This window comes from Gracilinanus agilis, chromosome 1 (genome assembly GCF_016433145.1).
Source record: "Gracilinanus agilis isolate LMUSP501 chromosome 1, AgileGrace, whole genome shotgun sequence".
NCBI classification, from domain to species: Eukaryota; Metazoa; Chordata; class Mammalia; order Didelphimorphia; family Didelphidae; genus Gracilinanus; species Gracilinanus agilis.
In genome coordinates this window covers 98,188,168-98,210,614 of record NC_058130.1, presented here as the reverse complement: position 1 = coordinate 98,210,614, position 22,447 = coordinate 98,188,168, and the positions used below count along the sequence as shown (strand labels likewise).

Below are 22,447 nucleotides of genomic sequence, written 5' to 3'. Positions count from 1 at the left end.
GCTGTGCCCTGTTGTGGGGTTCCTCCGTTCGTCTGGACTTGTTTTTATGTCCCCTTGAGGAGTTTTGTGTGTTTCGGTCAGGAGAGGTTAAGAGCTGCTTCTTACTCTGCCGCCATCTTAACCCGGAACCTATTTTTTTATCTTGATCATGAAGGGAATGCATACTTATTAACAAAGATTTTGTTTTTTTCTACCCCCCCCAATTTAGAATGGGGGACAAAATGGAATTTTGTTCATCAGAAAAAATAAAATTTAACTTAAAAATAAATTTCCTGAAATTCTTCACACATTGTAATTGCTTGAATTAATTTACCATCAATTATTTAGCAATAACCTTTAGCTTTTAGGTTTCTTCAGGTTTGTGTAAATTACATGATAATGTTGCCCTTATTTTTACTAACTAAAGAAAAAGTTTGCATTCTGTGTTCGTAATCTGCCAAAAATATTTATAAAATTTTTAAGCATCTCTGCAGACCTCAGGATGAGAGGTCCTGGGTTCAAATATGACCTCAGACACTTCCTACTGTGTGACCCAGGGCAAGTTTTTTTAATGCCAATTGCCCAACCCTTCTGTTCTGGAATCCATACATAATGTTGATTCTAAGACAGAAAGTAACAGTTTAGTTTTTTCTTTATAAAAATGAAATGAATAAAAAGAATAATATTTAATGATTAGAATAAGATTACAAAGGAAACATTATATTGAAAGTTATTCATATAAGAAAAACAGAATGATTTCACAGACCCTCCTCCACCCCAAGTTAAGAATCCCTGGCTTTAAAAAATCCAAACTGGGGCTATCAATAATCATGAAAAAATATTCAAAATTCCTCTTGATTAGAGAAATTCAAATTAAAACAACTCTGAGGAACCTCACACCTAGCAGATTGACCAATATGACAGTAAAGGAAAATGATAAATGTTAAAGGGAATGGGGCAAAATTGAGAGACTAATGCATCACTGGTAGAATTGTGAGCTAATCTAGTAATACCATTAATAGGTGTGTATCCCAAAGGGATTTAAAAAAATGGAAAAGGGCCTACTTGTACAAAAATATTTACAGCTGGTCATTTTGTGCAAAGAATTGGAACCTAAAGGGATGCCCATTAATTAGGGAATGGATGGACAAATTGTGGTATTTGATGTTGGGTGGAATACTATTGTGGTATAAGGAATGATGAAGAGGAAGATTTCAGAAAGAGCCAGAAAGGCCTACATGAATTGTCAGAGTAGGAATGCAGATGAAAGCACATGATTTTTCACTTGTTTATTTGGGCATATGTTGTGCAGTTTTGGTTTTATAAGATTATACCCTTACAAAAATAAACAACATGAAAATACGTTTTGCATGATAATACATGTGTAACTCAGATTGATTTGCTTGCCAGCTCCAGAAGAGCAGAGGGAGAAGGGAGGGAGATAATTTGGATCATATAACTTCAGAAAATTTAATGTGGAAATTTTTATTACATGCAATTGGTAAAAAAATAAAATCAAGTCTCCAAAAATATTGTTTTAAACAAACAAATAAATGATTCAGAAGGTGGGGGCAGAATCCAAAGACATTGAGTTCTTTTTGGTTTTTAAAAAATCTCTGACAAAGCTTCCATGTACAGTTGTACACCAAAATATTTACAAGCAGTGGTATTTGTGGCAGCAAAAGAACTGGAAGCAAAGAAGTTGGGCCCATTAGTTATAGAAGGGCTAAATAATGAAGATATTTAGTGAGAACACTGAATTGATTCAGCTGAGTGAAACTCTCCTGTCTCTGTGTTGCTTATAGTGGTCTGCTGGCCAAGCATGAGGGAATTATAAATCTCCTAGCTTTTAAAAAATATATATATTCCACTGACCAGGAAGCTACATCAATGATCTGAACCTTCATCCCCTGAACCAATTAGAATTTGAAAACAATTTCAATACCTTTTTGGGGGAGGGGTCATGGAACAATTTAACATGCCACACATCTCTTAAATTTTCTTTAGATACATTTTTATTCTGTTAGTTTTTTAAAAAATTACCTACATTTCCATGTATATTTTTCTTCTTTCCAAGAGAATTATCCCTTATTACAAAGAAAAGGGGAGAAAACTAACCAATAATGAAAAATTATGAGGTTATGTTCATTTTATCTACTCACATAAATCTATACCTCTGTAGACGAAGTAATGGGAATAACCTTTTTCTTTTTACTAAAATTTCCAGGTTCCTTCAGGTTGACTAATTGGTTGTCATTCACTATTTTTCATCTTATTGCTGTTCTTTATAAATTATGGACTCTAGAAGGGAATAACACCATTTTCCAGATGTGGCCTAAGTAAGTGTGTATAACAATAATATCATCACAATGAACATGTGTATTATAATCTTGGAGAGTTGTCTGATATTTTCAGTCAAATTAATGTTTAACTTTTACTCCTTTTATTCTTCAAAATAGTCTCCTCACGAGGCTACTTTTAATGATACTGCTATTACTTTCAATATTTGTTGGAATCCCTTTTTGAAAATTTCCTTCAGAGACAGATTGCCAAGCATACACAAATGCATTGCAATTTTGTAGACAGGAGATACCTTATTAGTTAGTTACCTTTTTTCCTCTTTCCTCCTACTCTCTTCATTTTACCAGCTTTGTTCCTTAATCAAGCAGTATGAGGAACCCGTGAGGGACCCACTGGATTAGTGCTATCTAGGAAGCAAAAAGACCATGAGAATGGAGCGCTGCCACAATGAAACCATGAAGAAACATACTCCATCCATTTTTGGATGGAGACTGGTTAACTAACTACATTTACCTTACGTGCTCCCTCTCAGCTAGGTTATTCAGAGGTTAATGGGATTATACTTAATTGAGCAACTTAAATGCTAATTACTGGAAATTTAATCCCTGAAAGTAAGGGGGGCTGCCTGTATTTTTAAATGATACACTACATGCTGGGCTTTTTAAACTAGCTATATATGAGCTTTAGCATCTGGTAGTTATTGAAACATTCTCATAGATCTCTCAGAAAGTGCTTTGGAACCTTTTATGAAAATCAATAGAAATAAAAATACTAAATGATAGTAGCAGTATGTTCTGTCTTGAACAAAATTTTTCTGATTTAACCTTCCCAAGAAAGCCAATGGCAAAAGTTGCCTTGGCAATTTGACGAGATTAATGATATGACCAATGTTTGGCTAAATTAGGATGGGAGGGGTAGGTCTTAAAAAATGAATAGTTTTTAAAAATTTTACATTTTGTAATATTCTGTATCTTTTGCTTGATCTTAAATTCCTTCCTTTCTCACAGATCTGACAGGTATACTATTCTATGTTCACCTAATTTTGAATTTATCTTGGTATAGGGTGTGAGATATTGATCTAAACCTGATTTTTCCCATATTGTTTTCCAATTTTCCCAGTTTTTGTCAAATAGTGAGTTCTTGTCCCAAAAGCTGGGATCTTTGGGTTTATCGAACACTAGTTTGCTGAGGTCATTTACCCCTATTTCACCCTTCTATCTCTTAGCCAGTACCATATTGTTTTGATGACCACTGCTTTATAGTACAGTTTGAGATTTGGTACTGCTAGGTCACCATATTTCACTTTTTTTTCATTATTTCCCATTATGTTTTAGATCTTTTGTTCTTCCAGATGAACTTTGTTATAATTTTTTCTAATTCTATAAAAAACTTTCTTTGTAGTTTGATAGGTATGGCACTGAATAAGTAAATTAATTTGGGTAAGATGGTCGATTTGTGTTTTTAGAGCTTATAGAATACTAAGATATATACTTCTATTTAGAGTTCTTATTTAGTGTTCTAAGCAGCTTTGCTTTTTCATATCTAGTACCAAATATTTTTGATTCCTCCATCTTTTAAAAATAATTTAAGGAATAGAAATACTCTTATACTGTGTGATTCTTTTGAAGATTTGCTTTCTACATTGATAAACTCTCTCCCCCACACACATTTTTTCCTTTTGTTAATTACCTGTAGTATAATTGAGTAATTTGAGAATCCCTTTCATTCCTCCTTAAATTTTGTTTTATAATTAGTCATATGAGTCCCATATACCTTAATAGATAAACTCTACTGAATGCTTTTTAAAAAATTTAAATATTATTTCTCTTTCTCTTACTTCTTCCTTGTTGTATTTATGTGATTCTGGTATTATATTGTATTTTGCTACTTTACTGAAGCTATTCGTATTCTTTTTTCAGTTGATTTTATGGGGTTTGCTAAGTAAATAGACATACCGTGTACTAACATATAGTTTTGACTAATTTTTGCCACAGTTTGTTCATGTGTTTCTTGTTTTATTTTTTTCTAGCTCAAGTTCCTACAATCTCTTTACTGTTTTCCCTCAATTTTTTATAGAAAACTTCTGGCTGATTTTTACTACCTAGGATTTTGTTATTATAGTTCTACTTCCCTTTTAGTCTAGTCTAAACCAGTGATGGGCAAACTATGGCCCACGGGCCAGATGCCTGAAATGTTCTATCTGGCCTCACTACATTATTCCTAATCTGACGAATACAATGAGTAGGATACAATACAATGAAACTTCGAAAGAGTTGCCTTAGAAACAGACAGATGAGCATTTCCTTTCCTTTGGGCCCCCTCTCTAAAAAGTTTGCCCATCACTGGTCTACACATATGATTTCATTTAATTTAAGGACCTCCAGTTGTGGAAATTCCCTTGGCTAGTGCAAATCTGCAAATCTTCTATAGCTTAAAGTCTTACAATGTTGCCAAGAATACTGACAGTTTAAATGACTTAAAACCTAATGTATGGTCTCACAACCCAAGTCATCCTGACTTCAGGGCAAGGTCTTTATCCAATATTTTACTCTTTCTTCTTCCCATCTCCCCTTTATTTCTCCTTTTATCATAATAAAAAGCGATGCTGAAAAGATTTTTTAAAACTCTTAGAAAATAGTGCATTTTATCCCAACTTCCACATTTAGCTCAATCAGGGCTACTGTCTTAAGTGAACAATAACTTCATAGCATTTTCATTTGAATTAATTCCAATACCACATCCATATTTTTAGTATGTATGGCTAAAAGTTTTAAAAAATACAAATGATGAAAATTTAGGAATTCATGATTCCTAAGATTCTTTGGCTTATAATTCTTACCTGAAAAATTTATATATTGATAATTGTTCTAGGGTGGTCATTAAGAGTCCTAATCATGTCTGCATCAACCCATGTGTTCAAGCAATTGTTTTTCTTCTGTGTTTCCACTCCTGTAGTTCATTCTCTGAATGTGGGTAGCGTTCTTTTCCATAAATCCCTAAGAATTGTCCTGGGTCATTGCATTGCTGCTAGTACAGAAGTCCATTACATTCAATTTTACCACAGGGTATCAGTCTCTGTGTACAATGTTCTCCTGGTTCTGCTCCTTTCACTCTGCATCAATTCCTGGAGGTTTTTCCAGTTCACATGGAATTCCTCCAGTTTATTATTCCTTTGAGCACATTAGTATTCCATCACCAGCATATACCACAATTTGTTCAGCCATTCCCCAATTGAAGGGCATACCCTCATTTTCCAGTTTTTTGCCACCACAAAGAACATGGCTATAAATATTTTTGTACAAGTCTTTTTATCTATGATCTCTTTGGGGTACAAACCCAGCAATGGTATGCCTGGATCAAAGGGCAGGCAGTCTTTTAGAGCTCTTTGGGCATAGTTCCAAATTGCCATCCAGAATGGTTGGATCAATTTACAACTCCACCAATTTACAACTCCACCAGCAATGCATTAATGTCCCAATTTTGCCACATCCCCTCCAACATTCATTGCTCTCCCGTGCTGTCATTTTAGCCATGAAATGTGCTTTGTCTACTGGGGAGTGGGGGGAGAGAGAACAAGAACATGAATCATGTATCTATGGAAAAATTTTTCTTAAAAATTAAAAAAAATTATATATTACCATATGGATTTTTTAAACTATGTATATTTGGGGGGGCAATGGAGATGGTCTTATGATGTGAGGAAGGACAAGTAGATAGCCTGATTACTATACTAGTGCCCATGAAATATTAATATTTAAAAATAAGAAAAATAAAAATACATAGAAAAAGGTCATATTGATAAAGACTACCAGTCCATTAATTATATTATTCAGTATCCCCATATATACATGTGACTATATCACTGATTTACAGCTTCAGGTGTAAGTTCAATAGCAAACTTTTGCTCTACCTCTAGTTCTCAGTTGGGCACCTCTGCTTACATAGACTTCTGTAATTTCATTCAGCATATCTTAAAAAGCTTAATTTATGAATTAAAGATAATATGTGCTTACTAAGTAAACTTACATGTGCCCCAAGTACTGAGGATACAAAGAAAAAAAAACAAATAATAATTGCCTTCAAGAAACTTATAGTCTTCTAGGATAAACAACCTATTAATAGATTTACATAAATATGTGTCAAATAATTTTTGGGGAAGGAATAGTACTAACATCTTGAATAATTGATTGAGGCTTTTTATGAAAAGGAGCCATTAACTGAGTCTTGAAGAGAAGTAGGGGATGACAAAGGAAGATCATTTTAGGTATAGAGGATGCCATATGCAGAGGCTGCATGTATTTGGGTAGCAACAAATAGGTCATTTTGAGTAGAAGATAAAGCAACTTTTCTCTAAATCTTTTTTTTTAACCCTTACCTTCCATCTTAGAATCATTACTGTGTATTGGTTCTAAGGCAGAGGAGCAATAAGAGCTAGGCAATGGGGGGGTTAAATGACTTACCCAGGGTCCCACAGCCAGGAAGTGTCTGAGATCAGATTTGAACCCAGGACCTCCCATCTTTAGGCCTGGCTCTCACTCCACTGAGCCACCCAGCTGACCCCTATAAATCAAAATCCAAGTCTGTTTCCCTTTTTTTCCTGTGGAAATTTCATTCTATTGCCTGGCAGGAAATCTTTAAGTTCATACTCCCTCTTTACCTTTCCAACATATTCTTTTTCCCAATCTTCCTAATACTACATGGAAGATTAAGCTTTGTGTAAATGACTCATCTGTGTAGGGATTATATGTAATAATCCTTGATTTCTGAACCTGACGTTCAGAACCCTCCACAAACTGACTTCAGCCTAAAACTTCCTACTTCCATAAATAAAACTTGCTAAATTCATTTGTTTTCTGAATGCTAAAGTACATTTTTCCTTCTAGCCTTATGCTTATGATTTTCCCCTTCATGCCCTGTGTCTTTCAATTTATTTTTTTTTTAAGATCCTACTCATTTCTCACCACTTCTGTGAAATCTTCCTTAACTATCTCACTATTACCATTTGTATACTTTTTCAAATGCCTTCTGTAGTTTTATTATTTTATTTTGTCAGTTGTTTGACAGTGTCATATGATGGAGAGAGCCCTAGACTAAACTTATCAGAATTCAGCCTTGCTTTTGGTACTTATAATTGTTATGGTCAGTTTAACTCTCCTAGGCCTCACAAAAGATTTAAATACAATAGCATGTAAAGAGGAAATTTTTTTTAATGAACAATATATAATTATAATGAACAAATGTGGCCTGAACAAGAGATGTGAAAATATACTGCTTCTTCCTTCCCTTCATTGTAAGAGAGAAGGCCCATGAGTCTGGAACACTGAATATAATGTTGTTTTGTTGCTTTTTTGGATGGATTTTTTTTAATGTGCTTTAGAAAGGGTGGCCTTATAGGAAAATACAGTGAGAAAGTGACATAAAAACAAAAGGTCAAGAAATTAAAGTGATTTAGCATTAAGTTTTCAATTGTATTATGATCTTTTTTTCCAGGTATCCTAAAGCAGAGTGGCAGTGGGCACTGGAAAGAGCAGCAATTATATGTCGATGGACATGGCTTCAGGCTCAGGTCTCTGACCTGGAATATCGAATAAGGCAACAGACAGACATCTACAAGCAACTCAGAGCCAACAAGGTAAGAACTTTAAAAAAATAAAAATCTCCAGTTTTGACCATGACAAAATTCTACTTCTCTCGCAAAGTTTTCCCATGAGTCTTCTAACTTTGAGCTTTTCGATGCATTTAATTTTTGAAAAATCTATAAATTCTCTCCACTTGAGTATCATACTTTGCATTTAAATACTTAGCTTGCTAGCTTGACTTATATTTGACTGATACACTGTATCCCAGGATCACACAGCTAGTAAGTGTCTGAGGTCACTTTTGAAGGTCAGGTTTTCCTGGCTCTGGGTCCAGCCCTCAGTTCACAATCCCACTTTATCTGTTAAATGAGGACTCTAATAATTCTTCACAAGGTTATTGTGAAGATGAAATGAGATAATATTTGTAAAGCACATTGCAAATTGTAAAGTTCTTTATAACTGCTCACTTGTTGTTATTATTATCCTACTTAAAGAGAAAAGGATGGCCTATCTAATATTAATATGTTACTTCAGGAGGGTAGCTTCCAGTTTTGTAATTACTAATGTATATACTCCAAAATATGTGTATCTATAAAGCAATTATATTAGAATCTTCTATTGTCTTATTCTATTATATATAAATATGAAGTTAGCATTCTTAAAATGATTGTGTTTTTTTGATGGCTGACTCAGTGCCTTCTAACGGTACTAAAACTTTGTCCTTGTACAATGACAATCTACAAGAAAAATTCGATGTGGTTTTTGTGATTATAATTTTCTTTTTTGGTAATATTTCTGGCATAGTCGACCCTTGTTTAGATACAGAGAAGAATCTCATTTTGCCAACTCTGCTCATTTAATGTTTTATAAGAAGAGAAAGCAAAGCAGCTTTTTACCACTGAGTTCATCTTTGGTGTGCAACCTAAGAAATATGTTAAAACTTTAAGAAAGAATGATGAGGATCATCTACTCTTTGGAATGCCCATGACACTCTTCTCTCTTGGGATTTAACTGAGATGCAGTATAATATATTGGAAGGAATGACAGTCTTGTTGTCGATTGAGACCTCAGAGATATTATGGTCTCTGATACTCAAGTACTGTATTACCACAGGCAAGTCAAAAACCTTGTTAAACCTAATTTTTCTCATCTTTAAAATGAGAATGCTTTTTACCTCATAGGGCTATTGCGAGGGTCAATCTGAGGTGGTACCTGTTAGAAGATTTCACAAACTTTAATGGGTTAGATTAATTAAAAGTGTTTTGTTATAATTGTATACTTCAAAGATTTACATGTCAGATCCTTTTTTAAAGAAAAGTTCCTTGCTAGTTAAAAGAACTTACATAGTGAGTTTTTTTGAAAAGTGAATAATTGTAAAGAGATTTGCCAACATCTTCTCATTTCCCTTCTTCCCCCTCCCCAACCCTGCCTCTACAAGGGCCAAACTACTTGGGAACCCAACCAAGGTTGAGTTTTGCTGAGGCTTCATTATACAAGAGTCTCAGAAAACTCTGGCCTGGACTAATAGTGGGTATCTATATTAGTGCATGTGTATTTTCTTATATGTGCCTTTCCAGTTCCTCCCCTGAGACTTAGCTATATGTAATACATCCTTGCTTTGTACTACCATAGCCCAGCATTAACTCTCTTATTACATGTTCACATGCCACCTTGTCGTATAATTATTTCTTTGTCTTTTCTATTCTTCTAAATTGTAAATTGTGTGTCACCAAAGATAGCAATATAGTCTTATGATTCCTGACAGCACCTTACTTATAGCAAGAACTCAAGTCTATTCTTGAATTGCTAATCACAGCAATGGATGATAAATTTTTATTTGACTGGTTTGACTAAATTCCAACCTTGTCTGCTATTATTAATAAAACTTTGCCTTTGTATGATAATATACCACAAAGATTTTAGGTTGTAGCCATGAATGAAGTGTTTGTGTTTTTATCTGCTTTTCTCCTCTATTCAGTAAACATAGTCTTCCCTTGGTTGATTTCTCCTACTCTGCTAATTATTGTATCCTTCTACTACATTTCTTCTTTTCTCTTAAATTTATCAAATGCTTTTATCATACCTGTTTTCATACCCATCAAGTAAGTAGAAACATATCTCTGATAACTTAGCCTGAATATTGACACCTATCTCACTATCTCTCTGTTTCACTCCTATTCTGCTTTTTTCTGTTCTCTTCTTCAGCTATGTTCTATATTAATTTCCATTTGATTATAGCCAAGTGCCTATTTATTCCTTCATTACCCCTCCATCTGTCTCTAAATGATTTCTTACTAGGAAGATAATTCTTTCCTTATACTCATTTCATGAAAGCTTCACTTTCTCTCATAATTTTCTTTAGGTCCAGGGGTGTTGGGCTAGCAAGGAGAAAATGGATTGCCCTTCTCTTTGATCTCTCCAGGTCACTGAAATATTTAATGCCTATGTTAAAAATTTGGGCTATTTAGATAGCTCCTCTTCAAATCACTCATGTTATCTACTACATCCCTAGACTCAATTCAGATTCTCTCTATTCCAGTCCTTCTGGTCTAGTTAAACAACCATGCTTCCCTTGATCCTGAAGACCTGGGTTTCTATTCTTTCAGGAAACATTAAGTATTTTCTGTGTTCAAGGCACTGTCTTAAGTTCTGGAGAAACAAAGACAGATGAAATAAGCCCTGGAAATAGAGCACTCACAATCTTGAAGGGGAAAACACATACACATATAAGTCAATACAAAGACTTTTGGGGATAGGAGAGAGGTTGGAAATTGCCAAAGGGTGGTCAGGAAAGAACTATTATAAGAGATTGCTCTTCAGATCAGGCCTTGATAACATAGGGATTCTACTATATGAAAAGTGACTAATGCAGGCAGAAGGGATGAGCTTTTGCAAAGGCTAAGAAACAGGTGATGGAATGTTACATAAAAAAACATCAAATAGATCAGTTTGACTGGAACCTAAAAGTGAATATAGCAGAATAATTGGAGTATGGGAAGATTGGATCATATTGGGGAGATAGGAATATTGGAATCATTGGAATACGGGAAAATAATTAGCCAGTTTGACTGGAACCTTAAAGCGAATGTGGAAGAAATCTATTTGGCAAGATTAACTAGAGCCAAAATTATATCAAATGTACTCAAGAGATTCTGTTGTGTAGTATGTAAGGTATTAGTCTTAAGAGTCAAGAAATTCTGTTTTAAATCCTTCCTCTATCACATACAAACTATGTGACCAAGAACAAGGCAATTAATAATGCCTTATGCAGGGTTTTAAGCCTCAAAGTTAGAAATGGATTTTGTTCTACAATGTTTAATGGAGAAGATATTGCCACCCCAACAAAATCTGAAGTCCTTAATCTATTGTCCTATCCACATTACAACAGCATAGACACAACTTGGATGTCCTCTTCATAACAATCATATACCAGTATAATACTACTTTGAACCTCAGATCTTTCAGACTTTCTCCCCTTTTTAAAGGTTAAAATTGGAGCTAGCCCTATCAGACTAAGAACAACCATTTTAATTTCCAAATTGTTCATTTGCTACAAACCCACCATGTCAGCTCCCTTCCAATTTAATCTTCATTTGTTCCTTCCTGAATTAAATGAGAATATATATAAAGTACTATTCAAATTCTAAAGTGCTATAAAAATGTCAGGAGTGGTTATATTTAAGTCCCTTTTCTACTTTAGCTTCTTAAACTTCTAGCAATTTCCTTTCAGGGTTTACTTTCATTGACCAAATTCTCTCTTCTTATTCTTGAGTTGTAGATCAGTACCAGAGAAAATCAAGGATATGTGTTGCTATTTCTAAAGACATATTTGTATTTTCATTTAAATTGATTGATTCTGTTTTTCATTGATTCCTTTAAAAAAATCATCTCACATCAGATCCTCAGCACTTTTTTCACTTTGGCTAATGGATTAAAGAATGTCTTAAAGAGAATGTATGAATGAAAACAATCTGCTCAGGTGTTGAGCTCAAGGGGTAACAAGTGGACATCTCTACTGTTATTTGAAATCTTTGTGTTATAAAAAAGTGAAGCAGGCACCCACTATATTGGCTAGATTCCCAGCCTTCTTCTAAGTTATCTCTTAATTGCTAAATCTAATGGTCCTTTCTCAGTCTTACTTTCTTTTTTTTTAAATTTTAAATTTTTGTTTTTTAGAAAAAAATTTTCCATGGTTACATGATTCATGTTCTTGCTCTCTCTCCTACCACCACCCCACTACCCCCAGTAGCTGATGCACATTTTGACTGGTTTCTTCCTGTGTCATTGATCAAAACCTATTTCCATATTATTGATAATTGTTCTAGGGTGGTCATTAAGAGTCTACATCCAAATCGTGTCCACATCAACCCATGTGTTCAAGCAGTTGTTTTTCTTCTGTGTTTCCACTCCTGTAGTTCTTCCTCTGAATGTGGGTAGTGTTCTTTTCCATAAATCCCTCAGAATTGTCCTGGGTCATTGCATTACTGCTAGGACAGAAGTCCATTACATTCAATTTTACCACAGTGTATCAGTCTCTGTGTACAATGTTCTTCTGGCTCTGCTCCTTTCACTCTGCATCAATTCCTGGAGGTCTTTCCAGTTCACATGGAATTCCTCCAGTTCTTTATTCCTTTGAGCACATTAGTATTCCATCACCAGCATATACCACAATTTGTTCAGCCATTCCCCAATTGAAGGGCATACCCTCATTTTCCAGTTTTTTGCCACCATAAAAAGCGCAGCTATAAATATTTTTGTACAAGTCTTTTCCCCTATGATCTCTTTGGGGTACAAACCTAGCAATGCTATGGCTGGATCAAAGGGCAGGCAGTCTTTTAGCGCTCTTTGGGCATAGTTCTAAATTGCCATCCAGAACTTGATCTCTGCAACCTTTGACACTACTAATCATAAAAATGTATCTTCTCTTCTGTAGATTTTTCACTACCCTGTTCTCTCTGGATTCTTCTTGTACCTATCTGACCACTCGTTAATTTCTTTTACTATATCTTCATATTAAGTAACGGAATCCTTCAAGGTTTTATCTTGGACCCTTTTCTCTTTTCCTTCTGTTTTATTTAGTAATTTCAATAGCTTCCTCAGATCCATTTGTCATCTCTGTATAAGTGATTCCCAGGTCTGTTTATCTAGCCCTAGTTTCTAGCCTAAGCTCCAGTCCCATATCACCAACCTTTTGTATATCTCAAACTGGATGCCATATGCAAACCAGACGTCTCCCAAAAGGCAACCCATTATATTACTCTCCTCTAAACTCTCTCCCAATTTTTGACCTTCTGTATAACTTTCAAGAACACTCCCATTCTCTCAGTCACTCAGTCACTTGCAACCTTGCTTTCATCCTCAATTACTTGCTCACACTTACCCCATTTAAGATCTTGTCATTTCCACCCCCACATTTCTTGTTTTAATTTTCTTTTCTCTTACATGGACTATTATGCTAGCTTTTTAACTTTTCTCCCCATTCCAATCTATCCTCTAATCCACTGACAAGGCAATTTTCCAAAAGCCTGGATCTAATTATATCATACTGTCTCTCCAACAACAGTGACTCCCTTTTCATTCCAGGATCATATATAAAATCCTCTAGCATTTAAAGTCTTTAATAATCTGGCACTTTACTGCCTTTTCAATCATTTTTTACTCCCCTCCACAAACTTTATAGTCTAGTCTTACTAGCCTTTCTGCTATTACTTGCATCCAATTTTCTGTCTCTTGGTCCATGCCTTGATGCAGATTTGTGCCCTATGACTGCATTGTTTTCCCAGTTACTTATTTAGTTCCTGTGACTTCATTCAGGACTCAACTTAAGTTCCACTCTCTGCTGAAGACCTTTCCTAGGTCTCCTAGCCTACCATATTGTCTTCCCTCTCAAATCACCTTCCATTTTCAAATGTATGCATTTTGTATGTATGTAGTTATTTACATGTTTTTCTCCTTTTTGAAATGTAAAATTGAAGATAGAGATGGTATTTTTGTCTTTCTTTGCAGACCAGGTACTTAGTATGTTGTCAGGGACATAGTAAGCACTTAATACATTCTTCCAAACATTATTTACTGAAATCCAGATATATAGGATCATAGTTTTGGAGCTAAAAGGGATCATCGACTCCTACCTTCACATTTTAGAGGTGAGAAAACAAGCTCTAGAGTCACACAGCTAGTCAGTTTCTAAAGCAATATTTGAACTCAGCTGTTCCTAAATCCAAATGTGACACTTTACATATTATTATTATAGGACAACAAATTGAGGAAATATAGGATTTAGTGAGGGTTTTTTTCCCCCAGGTTGGGGAAATCCTGGGCATATTTGAAGGCAACAAAAAAGAAATTAGCAAAGTGGGAAAGATTGAAGATTGCACAAAGAAGGAATTATAGTGGAGGTCAGTCTTCTGGAAAAGATAAGATAAAGGATGAATTTGTAATGGGGGATAATCTTCATTGGTTCTGAAATTATGAGTTCAACTTCCTTTTATATATTGTACTCACTTATTAAATTATAAGCTCCTTGAAGGCAGGTTCTGGTTTTCTTTTTCATATTTGTGTTCTCAGCACTTAGCAAAGAACCTAGAATGTAGCAGGTACCTAATAAATGTTTATTGACTTAAGTTGACTAGATGCTTGTAGTAGTTTTTCTTTTACATAAGAAATTTGCATTTTGACCTGTGCATTCTTAAGACTTTTCCTTTTGGAGTTCCTTTAGGAAGTGATTACTAACTCTTTATATCTTTCCTGGTAACCGTAGGTTTAGGTAGTTTCATTTAAGATTTATTGAAATAAATGTCCAGGCTTTTTTTTTTATTCATGAGGCTCAATGATTCTTAAATTATCTCTCCTTGACCTTTTTTCTAAGCCACATATTTTAACTCAGATAAATTCAGTTTTCTCCTGTTTTTTATTATATATATTTTTTATTCTTGTATTTCTTGTCATTTCATGGGAGTCATCAATTTCTTTTTTTTTTGTTTGTTTTTTGTTTTTTGTTTTTTAAGCCCTTACCCTTCATCTTGGAGTCAATACTATGTATTGGCTCCAAGGCAGAAGAGTGGTAAGGGTTAAGTGACTTGCCCAGGGTCACACAGCTGGGAAGTGTCTGAGGCTAGATTTGAACCTAGGACCTCCCGTCTCTAGGCCTGGCTCTCAATCCACTGAGCTACCCACCTGACCCCTATCAGTTTCTTTCTGGTCTGTTCTCAAATTCAAGGAATCCTTTAGTTTTTCTTGGGGAAGGAGATAGGATAGCATTAATAATAAAAGCTAACATTTATATAGTGCCTATTATGTTCTAAGAACTGTGCTAAACTCTTTACACTTATCTCATTTGTTCTTCACAGCAACCTTGGGAAGTAGGTGTTATTGTTATCCCCATTTTATAAATGCAAAACCTGAAGCTAACAGAGGTTAACAAACTTGCCTTTGATCACATAGCTAGTAAGTTTCTGGTTCAAAATTTGAACTCGGGTCTTCTGACTCCAGATCCAGCATTCTAACTACTGAAGCACCTAGTTGCCTTGAAGGAGAGGAAAAAATGATCATTAATTGTTAAAAGTAAAATAAAATAAAAATTACATCCAAAATTAAAAGAACCTTTTTTCATAATCATGTACCTTAATGGAAAGAAGGGAAGTTTTAAACTGTTCTATCTCCTTATTCGGCTTCTTATAAGAGGTCATTGATGAGGTTTCAAAATTAATAAAGGAATAAACAGCAGAATTCATTTCTAATGTTTATGGTTTTTTAAGAGGAGAAACACAGAATACCTGTAGTTGCTTTATTTCCCTTTTTGTTGCAGAACCCTTTGGGCAACATTATAGTAGATTGATATTCTTCCTTTTACTTTAAATTAACTTTATATGTGTGTAAAATAGTAATATACATATTTTATATAATTATATCCTTACAATCACAAGTTATTCTGGAATTAATGTTCTGTTAGGATAGAATTTCTTATTATGATGATTCCCTTGTCACTATAGTATTCCTTTTTTAATAAAGTTATTGAAGCTTCATCAGCAACAAATTATAAAAATTGAGAATATATGAACATTGTATAGGCACAGCTATGGGATAGTTTTCTTCAGGAGAGAGAAACTGAAGAGCAAGGGGACTTGATGGGAAACCATTTATGAATGTCCCATTCTAAAATTATTCCTGAAGTCAAATAATTTCTGAAGGTGGTGGTGGAGTAGATTTGAAGGCAGAATTAGGGAAAATAGTAAAAAAAAAAAGTCTGAACAAATAAAGGCCCAAGTACCAATGATTAGGCAATGAAGTCAGAATAAGAATGATATAGGTGATAAATTATGAAATTTTTTTTTATTTTATTTTAAACCCTTAACTTCTGTGTATTGACTTATAGGTGGAAGATTGGCAAGGGTAGGCAATGGGGGCCAAGTGACTTGCCCAGGGTCACACAACTGGGAAGTGTCTGAGGCCGGATTTGAACCTAGGACCTCCTGTCTCTAGGCCTGGCTCTCAATCCACTGAGCTACCCAGCTGCCCCCCTGAAATTTTTTCAAGTGGAATTAATATCTGATTCAGTATTCTTGAATTATGATAGACAAACTGTTAGCTTTGGGTATCTATGGGATTGTAAAGGGCCCTTGCCCTGGAAAGTCTCTAGAAGGTCTATCCTTTCCTTTGTCTTGTTCAGTACCTTTTTAAAAATTTATTTAGACAAATACATTAAAAAAAAAAAACCTAACACAAAACTGGTAAAGATAATTAAAGGGTGGCAGGATCAAGATTCAAGAACACCACAGTCTGGAATGAATGAATTTTTTGCTTACCGTCTGGTTCACAACTAATAAGAAGAAATTTATTAGAAGCAGTCTTGTATTTTTTTTTTACATGCTGAGATACCTGTTGTATAATGAAAAAGGCATAATTTTGATTGGTTAAAAAATTAAGAAACATAATATGCAGAAAAGAGAAATTAATAGGGCTAATGGCAAACATCTGGAGTACTATGTTCAGTTCTTGGTGCCACATTTTAAGAGCATATTGTGAGCAACTATGATGGTAAGACTCAAAACTCATTTCATGAAATTGAAAAAATTGATATGGTAGGTCTCATGAAAATAAGACTTGGAAGGACAGTCTTGTCGGTCTTCAAGTAATTTGGAAAGATAGGCATATGTAAGCCCTCTAAATAACTAGAAGGAGAAAACCAGATAGTAGCATTCATTAGAAATCAAAAGAAAGTAATGTGGATTTTAATGTGAAGACTAAGTTTATAATGAGTTTTTTCAACTCCCTCTCCCCACCAACCCTTGACTACTAATGAATTGCCTTGGACTAAAACTAGAGTAAAGTAAAAAGTGAGGAAAAGGATTAATGAGCTTTTTCAAGTACCAGTGATGTCTGAAGTAAGTCTGGGACAGGCAAGAAGGAAATTTTCAAGTGGTTTGTATTTAGGACAGAAGGAAACTCTAGGGCAGTGATGGCAAAACTTTTAGAAACAAAGCCCTAAAACTGCAACCCTCACACCACAGGTGAGGCATATACTAGACAGAGGAGGGAGGAAGTGCTCCCATTCGGCTGCTAGGCAGAGGATCAGATGAAATTAGGAATGTCCTCAGCCCAGGTGGAGATGGGGAAGAGGCAGTGCACCATAGGTTTACCAACATTGCTCTAGGGCCACCTGAGATAGTGAAATTTATAAATTTACCTAGTCAATTTAAGTAAGAATATATATACATATACATATATACTAAAAAAAATATATCACACACACGTCTGCATTGCTTTTTTTTTCTTTGAATGATAATTTATTAATTTTCATTTTTCTGGTCTCATATATTTGAAAATCACTTTCTTGTACATTTGGAAAAACTTCTATCTAAATAGCAGACTAAGTTATAAATTGACCAATGGGATCTCCCATTTGTGAAAGAGACTTAAAAACAAAATGTTGCATAAATGTGACTTGATGTTGTTTCCTTCTGTGGCTATTTATCCTGTTATTTTGTAAACTTTAGTTTATTCTGAAAATCTGTGATAACTTTCTCTCCCAGGGTCCAGTTGTTCTTGGTGAAGCCCAACAGCCTGAAGATTTATTAAAACAGCAGTGCAAAATGACTGGTTCGTTGAAGGTGGAAAACTCCAAGGAGAATTGGAGACTTGATTCTACTCCATGTAGTTATTCTCTTGAACTTCCTAATGTGGATAAACAGGTTAGTTACAAGGGAAGAAATTATCTTCTTATAATCAGAGGTTTTCTTCATCTTCAAAAAACAAATAGATTTTAAAATAGTTGATTGCTGGATGAAAATTTATATAAAGCGAGATAAGGAATTAATGGAGGAGCTCTTTAAACATTATCTTTATTCCCTTAATATTCTCTTTAATTTATTTTTTTATACTTTACTTAAATTTCTTGAGATTTAGAAAGTTAAACTTGGCTAGAAAAAATGTTAAACCTTATTTAGTAAATGAACAGTAAAGATGGTCAAACTACCAAAGGAATTTTATAGAGTTTGAAAAAATAAGCAAATTAATTTAGTCAGTGTCATTTTTTATTATTTTGGTTCAACTTACTCAAGGATCAAGTAAAGTTTCTCTAATTATTTATGTCTGTCTGTATTTCTGCCAAGTTAGAGTTGGAGTCATCTATTTCCTGTGTGTATTTATACTTCTGTAGTTCCTATGAAAAGAATTTCTCTTTCTACCTCTTCTGCTGGGTTTTGTTAGTAGCATGTACGAATGCTAATGATTAATTATGTGGATTTGTTTTATAGCATACAACTTGCTGGTTTTGTTTTGAAATAATTTTTTGGTTGTTTTTTTTTTTGGTGGTTGTGACTAAGTAAATCATAATATTTACAAAAAGTATTAATTTTGTTCCCTCTTTACCTAAACTTATTTCACTTTGAAATGTTCCCGAGGAAAAAGCCAGAAATAAGTAGAAACTGCAAAAGGCAAAGAAACATAGAAAAGCAAATAAATGTAATCACCTGGAAGGGATTATGTAATAAACTGTTCATACTGATGGAGGAGAAGAAATAATACCCTATCAAAATAATAATCTTGAAGGGTCTTTGAACCAGACATAAAGATTATTATAGACATATAGAGGTATTAGAAGAATATGGAATATATTTCTTATCAGATTCATGGATAGAAGAATTAATGAATAAGCAAGAGATAGAAAGCATTAAATTAAAAATATTTTGTACAAATAAAGCTTATATAGCCAAGATTAGAAAGAAAGCAGAAAAAAATGGGGTTGGGGGGTTATAGACAGTTTCTCAGATAAATGTCTCATGTCTCAAATACATGGAGGGTGTCAAGTTTATAAGAATATGAGCCATCCACCAAATTTCAATGGTCAAATGATATATAGTTTTTGGATGATGGAGAAATGAAGGCCATGTATGGCCATATTAAAAATGCTCTAAATCTTTATTAGAGAAATGCAAATTTTTAAAATTGTGAGCTATCATCTCAGACCTATCAGAGTGGCTAAAATAAAAAAAGAGGAAAATGGCAAATATTGGAGGAGGTATGGAAAAATGAGGACACTGATACACTGTGGTAGAACTTTGAATTGATCTAACTATTTTGGAAAGCAATCTGGAATTATGCCCAAAGAGTTATAAAACTGCAATAGTGCTATTATGTTTATTTCCCAAGGTGATCAGGGAAAAAGGAAAAGAACCTATATGTTTTAAAATATTTGTAGCTGTTTCCTTTATGGTTAGCAAAGAACTAGAAACTGAAGGGAGGTAGCAAAAAAATAAAGTGACTTGCCCAGGGTCACACAGCTGGGAAGTGGCTGAGGCCGGGGTTGAACCTAGGACCTCCTGTCTCTAGGCCTGACTCTCACTCCACTGAGCTACCCAGCTGCCCCTTGATTATGTAATATTAAAAAGATTTTGCACTAACAAATCTAATCCTGTTAAAATTAGAAAGGAAACAAGTTGACCTTATTGAAGCCCTTATATTTTTTACTCTTTACCTTTTTTTTGTATTTGTATTTTGTATTTGGACATCAGATTTTCTAATTAAGTCTAGTCTTTTCTTCAGAAATGCTTGGAAATTTTCTATTTTATTAAATCCCCATACTTTCCCCTAAAAGAATATAGTCGGTTTTGATGGGTAGGTAGTTGTAAACTCAGTTCCATTGCCTTCTTGGATTATCATATCCCATGCCCTCTGGTCCTTCAGTGTGGAAGCTTCTAAATGCTGTGTTATCCTAACTGAGGCTGCATGATATTTGAATTGTTTCTTTCTGGCTGTTTGAAGTATTTTCTTCTTGACTTGGGAGTTTGGGGACTTGGCTATAACATTTCTGGAAGTTGTCATTTGTCTATTGGAGGCGATTTGTGGATTTTTTTTTTCACTTTCTTTTATGCCCTCTTGTTCAAGAATATCAGGGCTATTTTCTTTGATAATTTCTTGTAATATGATATTAGGCTTTTTTTTCTGGCAATGACTTTCAAATAGTCCAGTAATTCTTAAATCTCCTGAACCTGTTTTCCAAATCTGTTGTTTTTTCATATTTTCTATTTTTTCATTCTTTTGTTTTTGTTTTATTGTTACTTGATATCTCATGAAGTCATTAACTTCTGTTTACCCATTTCTAGTTTTTAAAGAATGATTTTCTTCTGTGACCTTTAAATCCTCCTTTTCCATTTGACGTATTCTATTTTCAAGAAACTCTTTTCTTCATTGGGTTTTTATGCCTTTTTCTAGTTGATCAATTATGCTTTTTAAGCTTTTTTTTTTTTTTTTGGCTTTACTTTCATATCTTTTCTGCATTTTTCTTTGACCTGTCTCATTTGATTTTTTAAATTCCATTTTTAGTTATTCCAGTACTTCAAACCAATTTCCATTTTTCTTTGACATTTTGTGTGTGGTTGTTTGGATCTCACAAACCCCTGTGGATTCTGTGTTTTGCTCTTTGTCGTCATAGAAGTTTTTTATGGTTAGGTGTTTCTTTTCCTGTTTGTTCATTTTCCTAGCCTTTTTTTTTTGCCTATGGACTGGCATTTCTGAAAGCTATTGATTCTGGCTCCTCTGCTACTGGCTAGCAGGGTTTGGCACTGTGAGCTTATTTTGCCATGGGGCTACGTCTTCACCACAACACAGGCTTGAAAGGACCCTGTGCTAAAGACTTCCAAGCCTCTCTGAGAGCTTGTGCCAGGGCCTGGGACTTCAAGGGGTTGGGCTTGGCTGCTCTCTTTTTGGTCATAGCCTAGGTCCTGGGATCCCAGAATTGTCCTATGCCTGGGCTCATAACCTGACACTGTAGGGGGTAGTGTCAGCCAGTACTCCTCTTTCCATTTCCCCATAATCTGTGAAAATCTAGTCTCTCTGCCTATGTTTCAAGTTGTATACAGTCAGAGAGCTCCCTCTGTCTTGCTGTTGTTTTTTGACTCCTATTGTTTTTAAAGATTGTTTTGGAATGATTATGAGTGGTTTCCGCTTTTGCTGCTACTAAGCTTCCATCTTGGCTCTGTCCCACCTTAGAGAAGATTTGGGAAGAGGTGGTAGAACTGCAAATTGGTCCAGCCATTCTGGTATATAATTTGAAGCTCAGCCCAAAAAGTTGCATACTCTTTTGCTTCTCTGTTCCACTATTAGATCTATTTTCCCAAAGAGATCAAGAAAAAGGAAAAGGACCTAGGAGTATAAAAATGTTTTGTAGCAACTCTTTTGGAGTAGCATAGAATTAGAAACTAAGCAAATTCTCATCAATTTGAAAATGAACAAATTACGATATGTGATCATAATAGAATATTTTTTGCTTATAGCAAATGAAAAAATGGATGAGAAACTGGGAAAATTGAAGTAAGCAGAACTAGGGAAAATTCTTAGGATGATGATGCAGAAAAACAACTTTGAAAGACTTTCTAATTCTGTTGAAATGATAAAGCATAAGACATTTTCAAGTATGGTCAATATGAGAATTTGTTTTAATTAACTGTACATTTAGAATTTTATCATTTTTTGTTCAGTGGACAGGGCAGGGTGGTGAATTGTATAAATACATATAAATCAAAATTTTAAATTTAAAAGAATGCTTCAAAAATTTTAATCTCATTGAAAAGTTCAGTCCCCCACTTCGTCCCTCAATCACATTTTGTGTTTTTCTACATAGGTTAGTCTTGGTTATAACAAACACTTTTTCATTTTTTTAATGTCTTTTCCTAGCTCTCTCCTCTGTAGTGGTGACAGCTAGATCATGTGTGATCCTGAGTCTAGCTCTTTTTGACTGCTTTGTAATATTTTCACTTCATCCTAAGAACTCAAAATTTGAGCTGAATTTTTCCTTGGAACTTTTATTTTGGGATTTCTGAGAGGAGGTAACAAGTAGAAACAGTGATTTAAAAAAAAATTTTCATTTTTCCCTTTGGTTCTGAGAGAATTGGGCAGTTTTCACACATAATTTCTTGTAATATTGTACCTATGTTTTTTCCTTTTATGTAATCTGGTGGTTCTTAAATATCTCTCCTTGCTATATTTTCTAGGTAAAATTTTTTTAAACCCATACTTTCTTTCTTGAAATCAATACTATGTATTGGTTCCAAGACAGAAACAAGCTAGGCAATGAGGGTTAAGTGATTTGC

General features: G+C 34.4%; 1 protein-coding gene across 1 annotated transcript in view; it reads left to right on the top strand.

Moving 5' to 3' along the window:
- Positions 1-22,447, top strand: part of LOC123253732 (KAT8 regulatory NSL complex subunit 1-like) — a 168,263-nt gene that overhangs the window by 55,726 nt on the left and 90,090 nt on the right. Inside the window, exons 2-3 of the mRNA XM_044682913.1 lie at positions 7,771-7,912; positions 17,891-18,049. Coding sequence (XP_044538848.1) covers positions 7,771-7,912; positions 17,891-18,049 — 301 coding nt within the window. The remainder of the gene's footprint in view (positions 1-7,770; positions 7,913-17,890; positions 18,050-22,447) is intronic.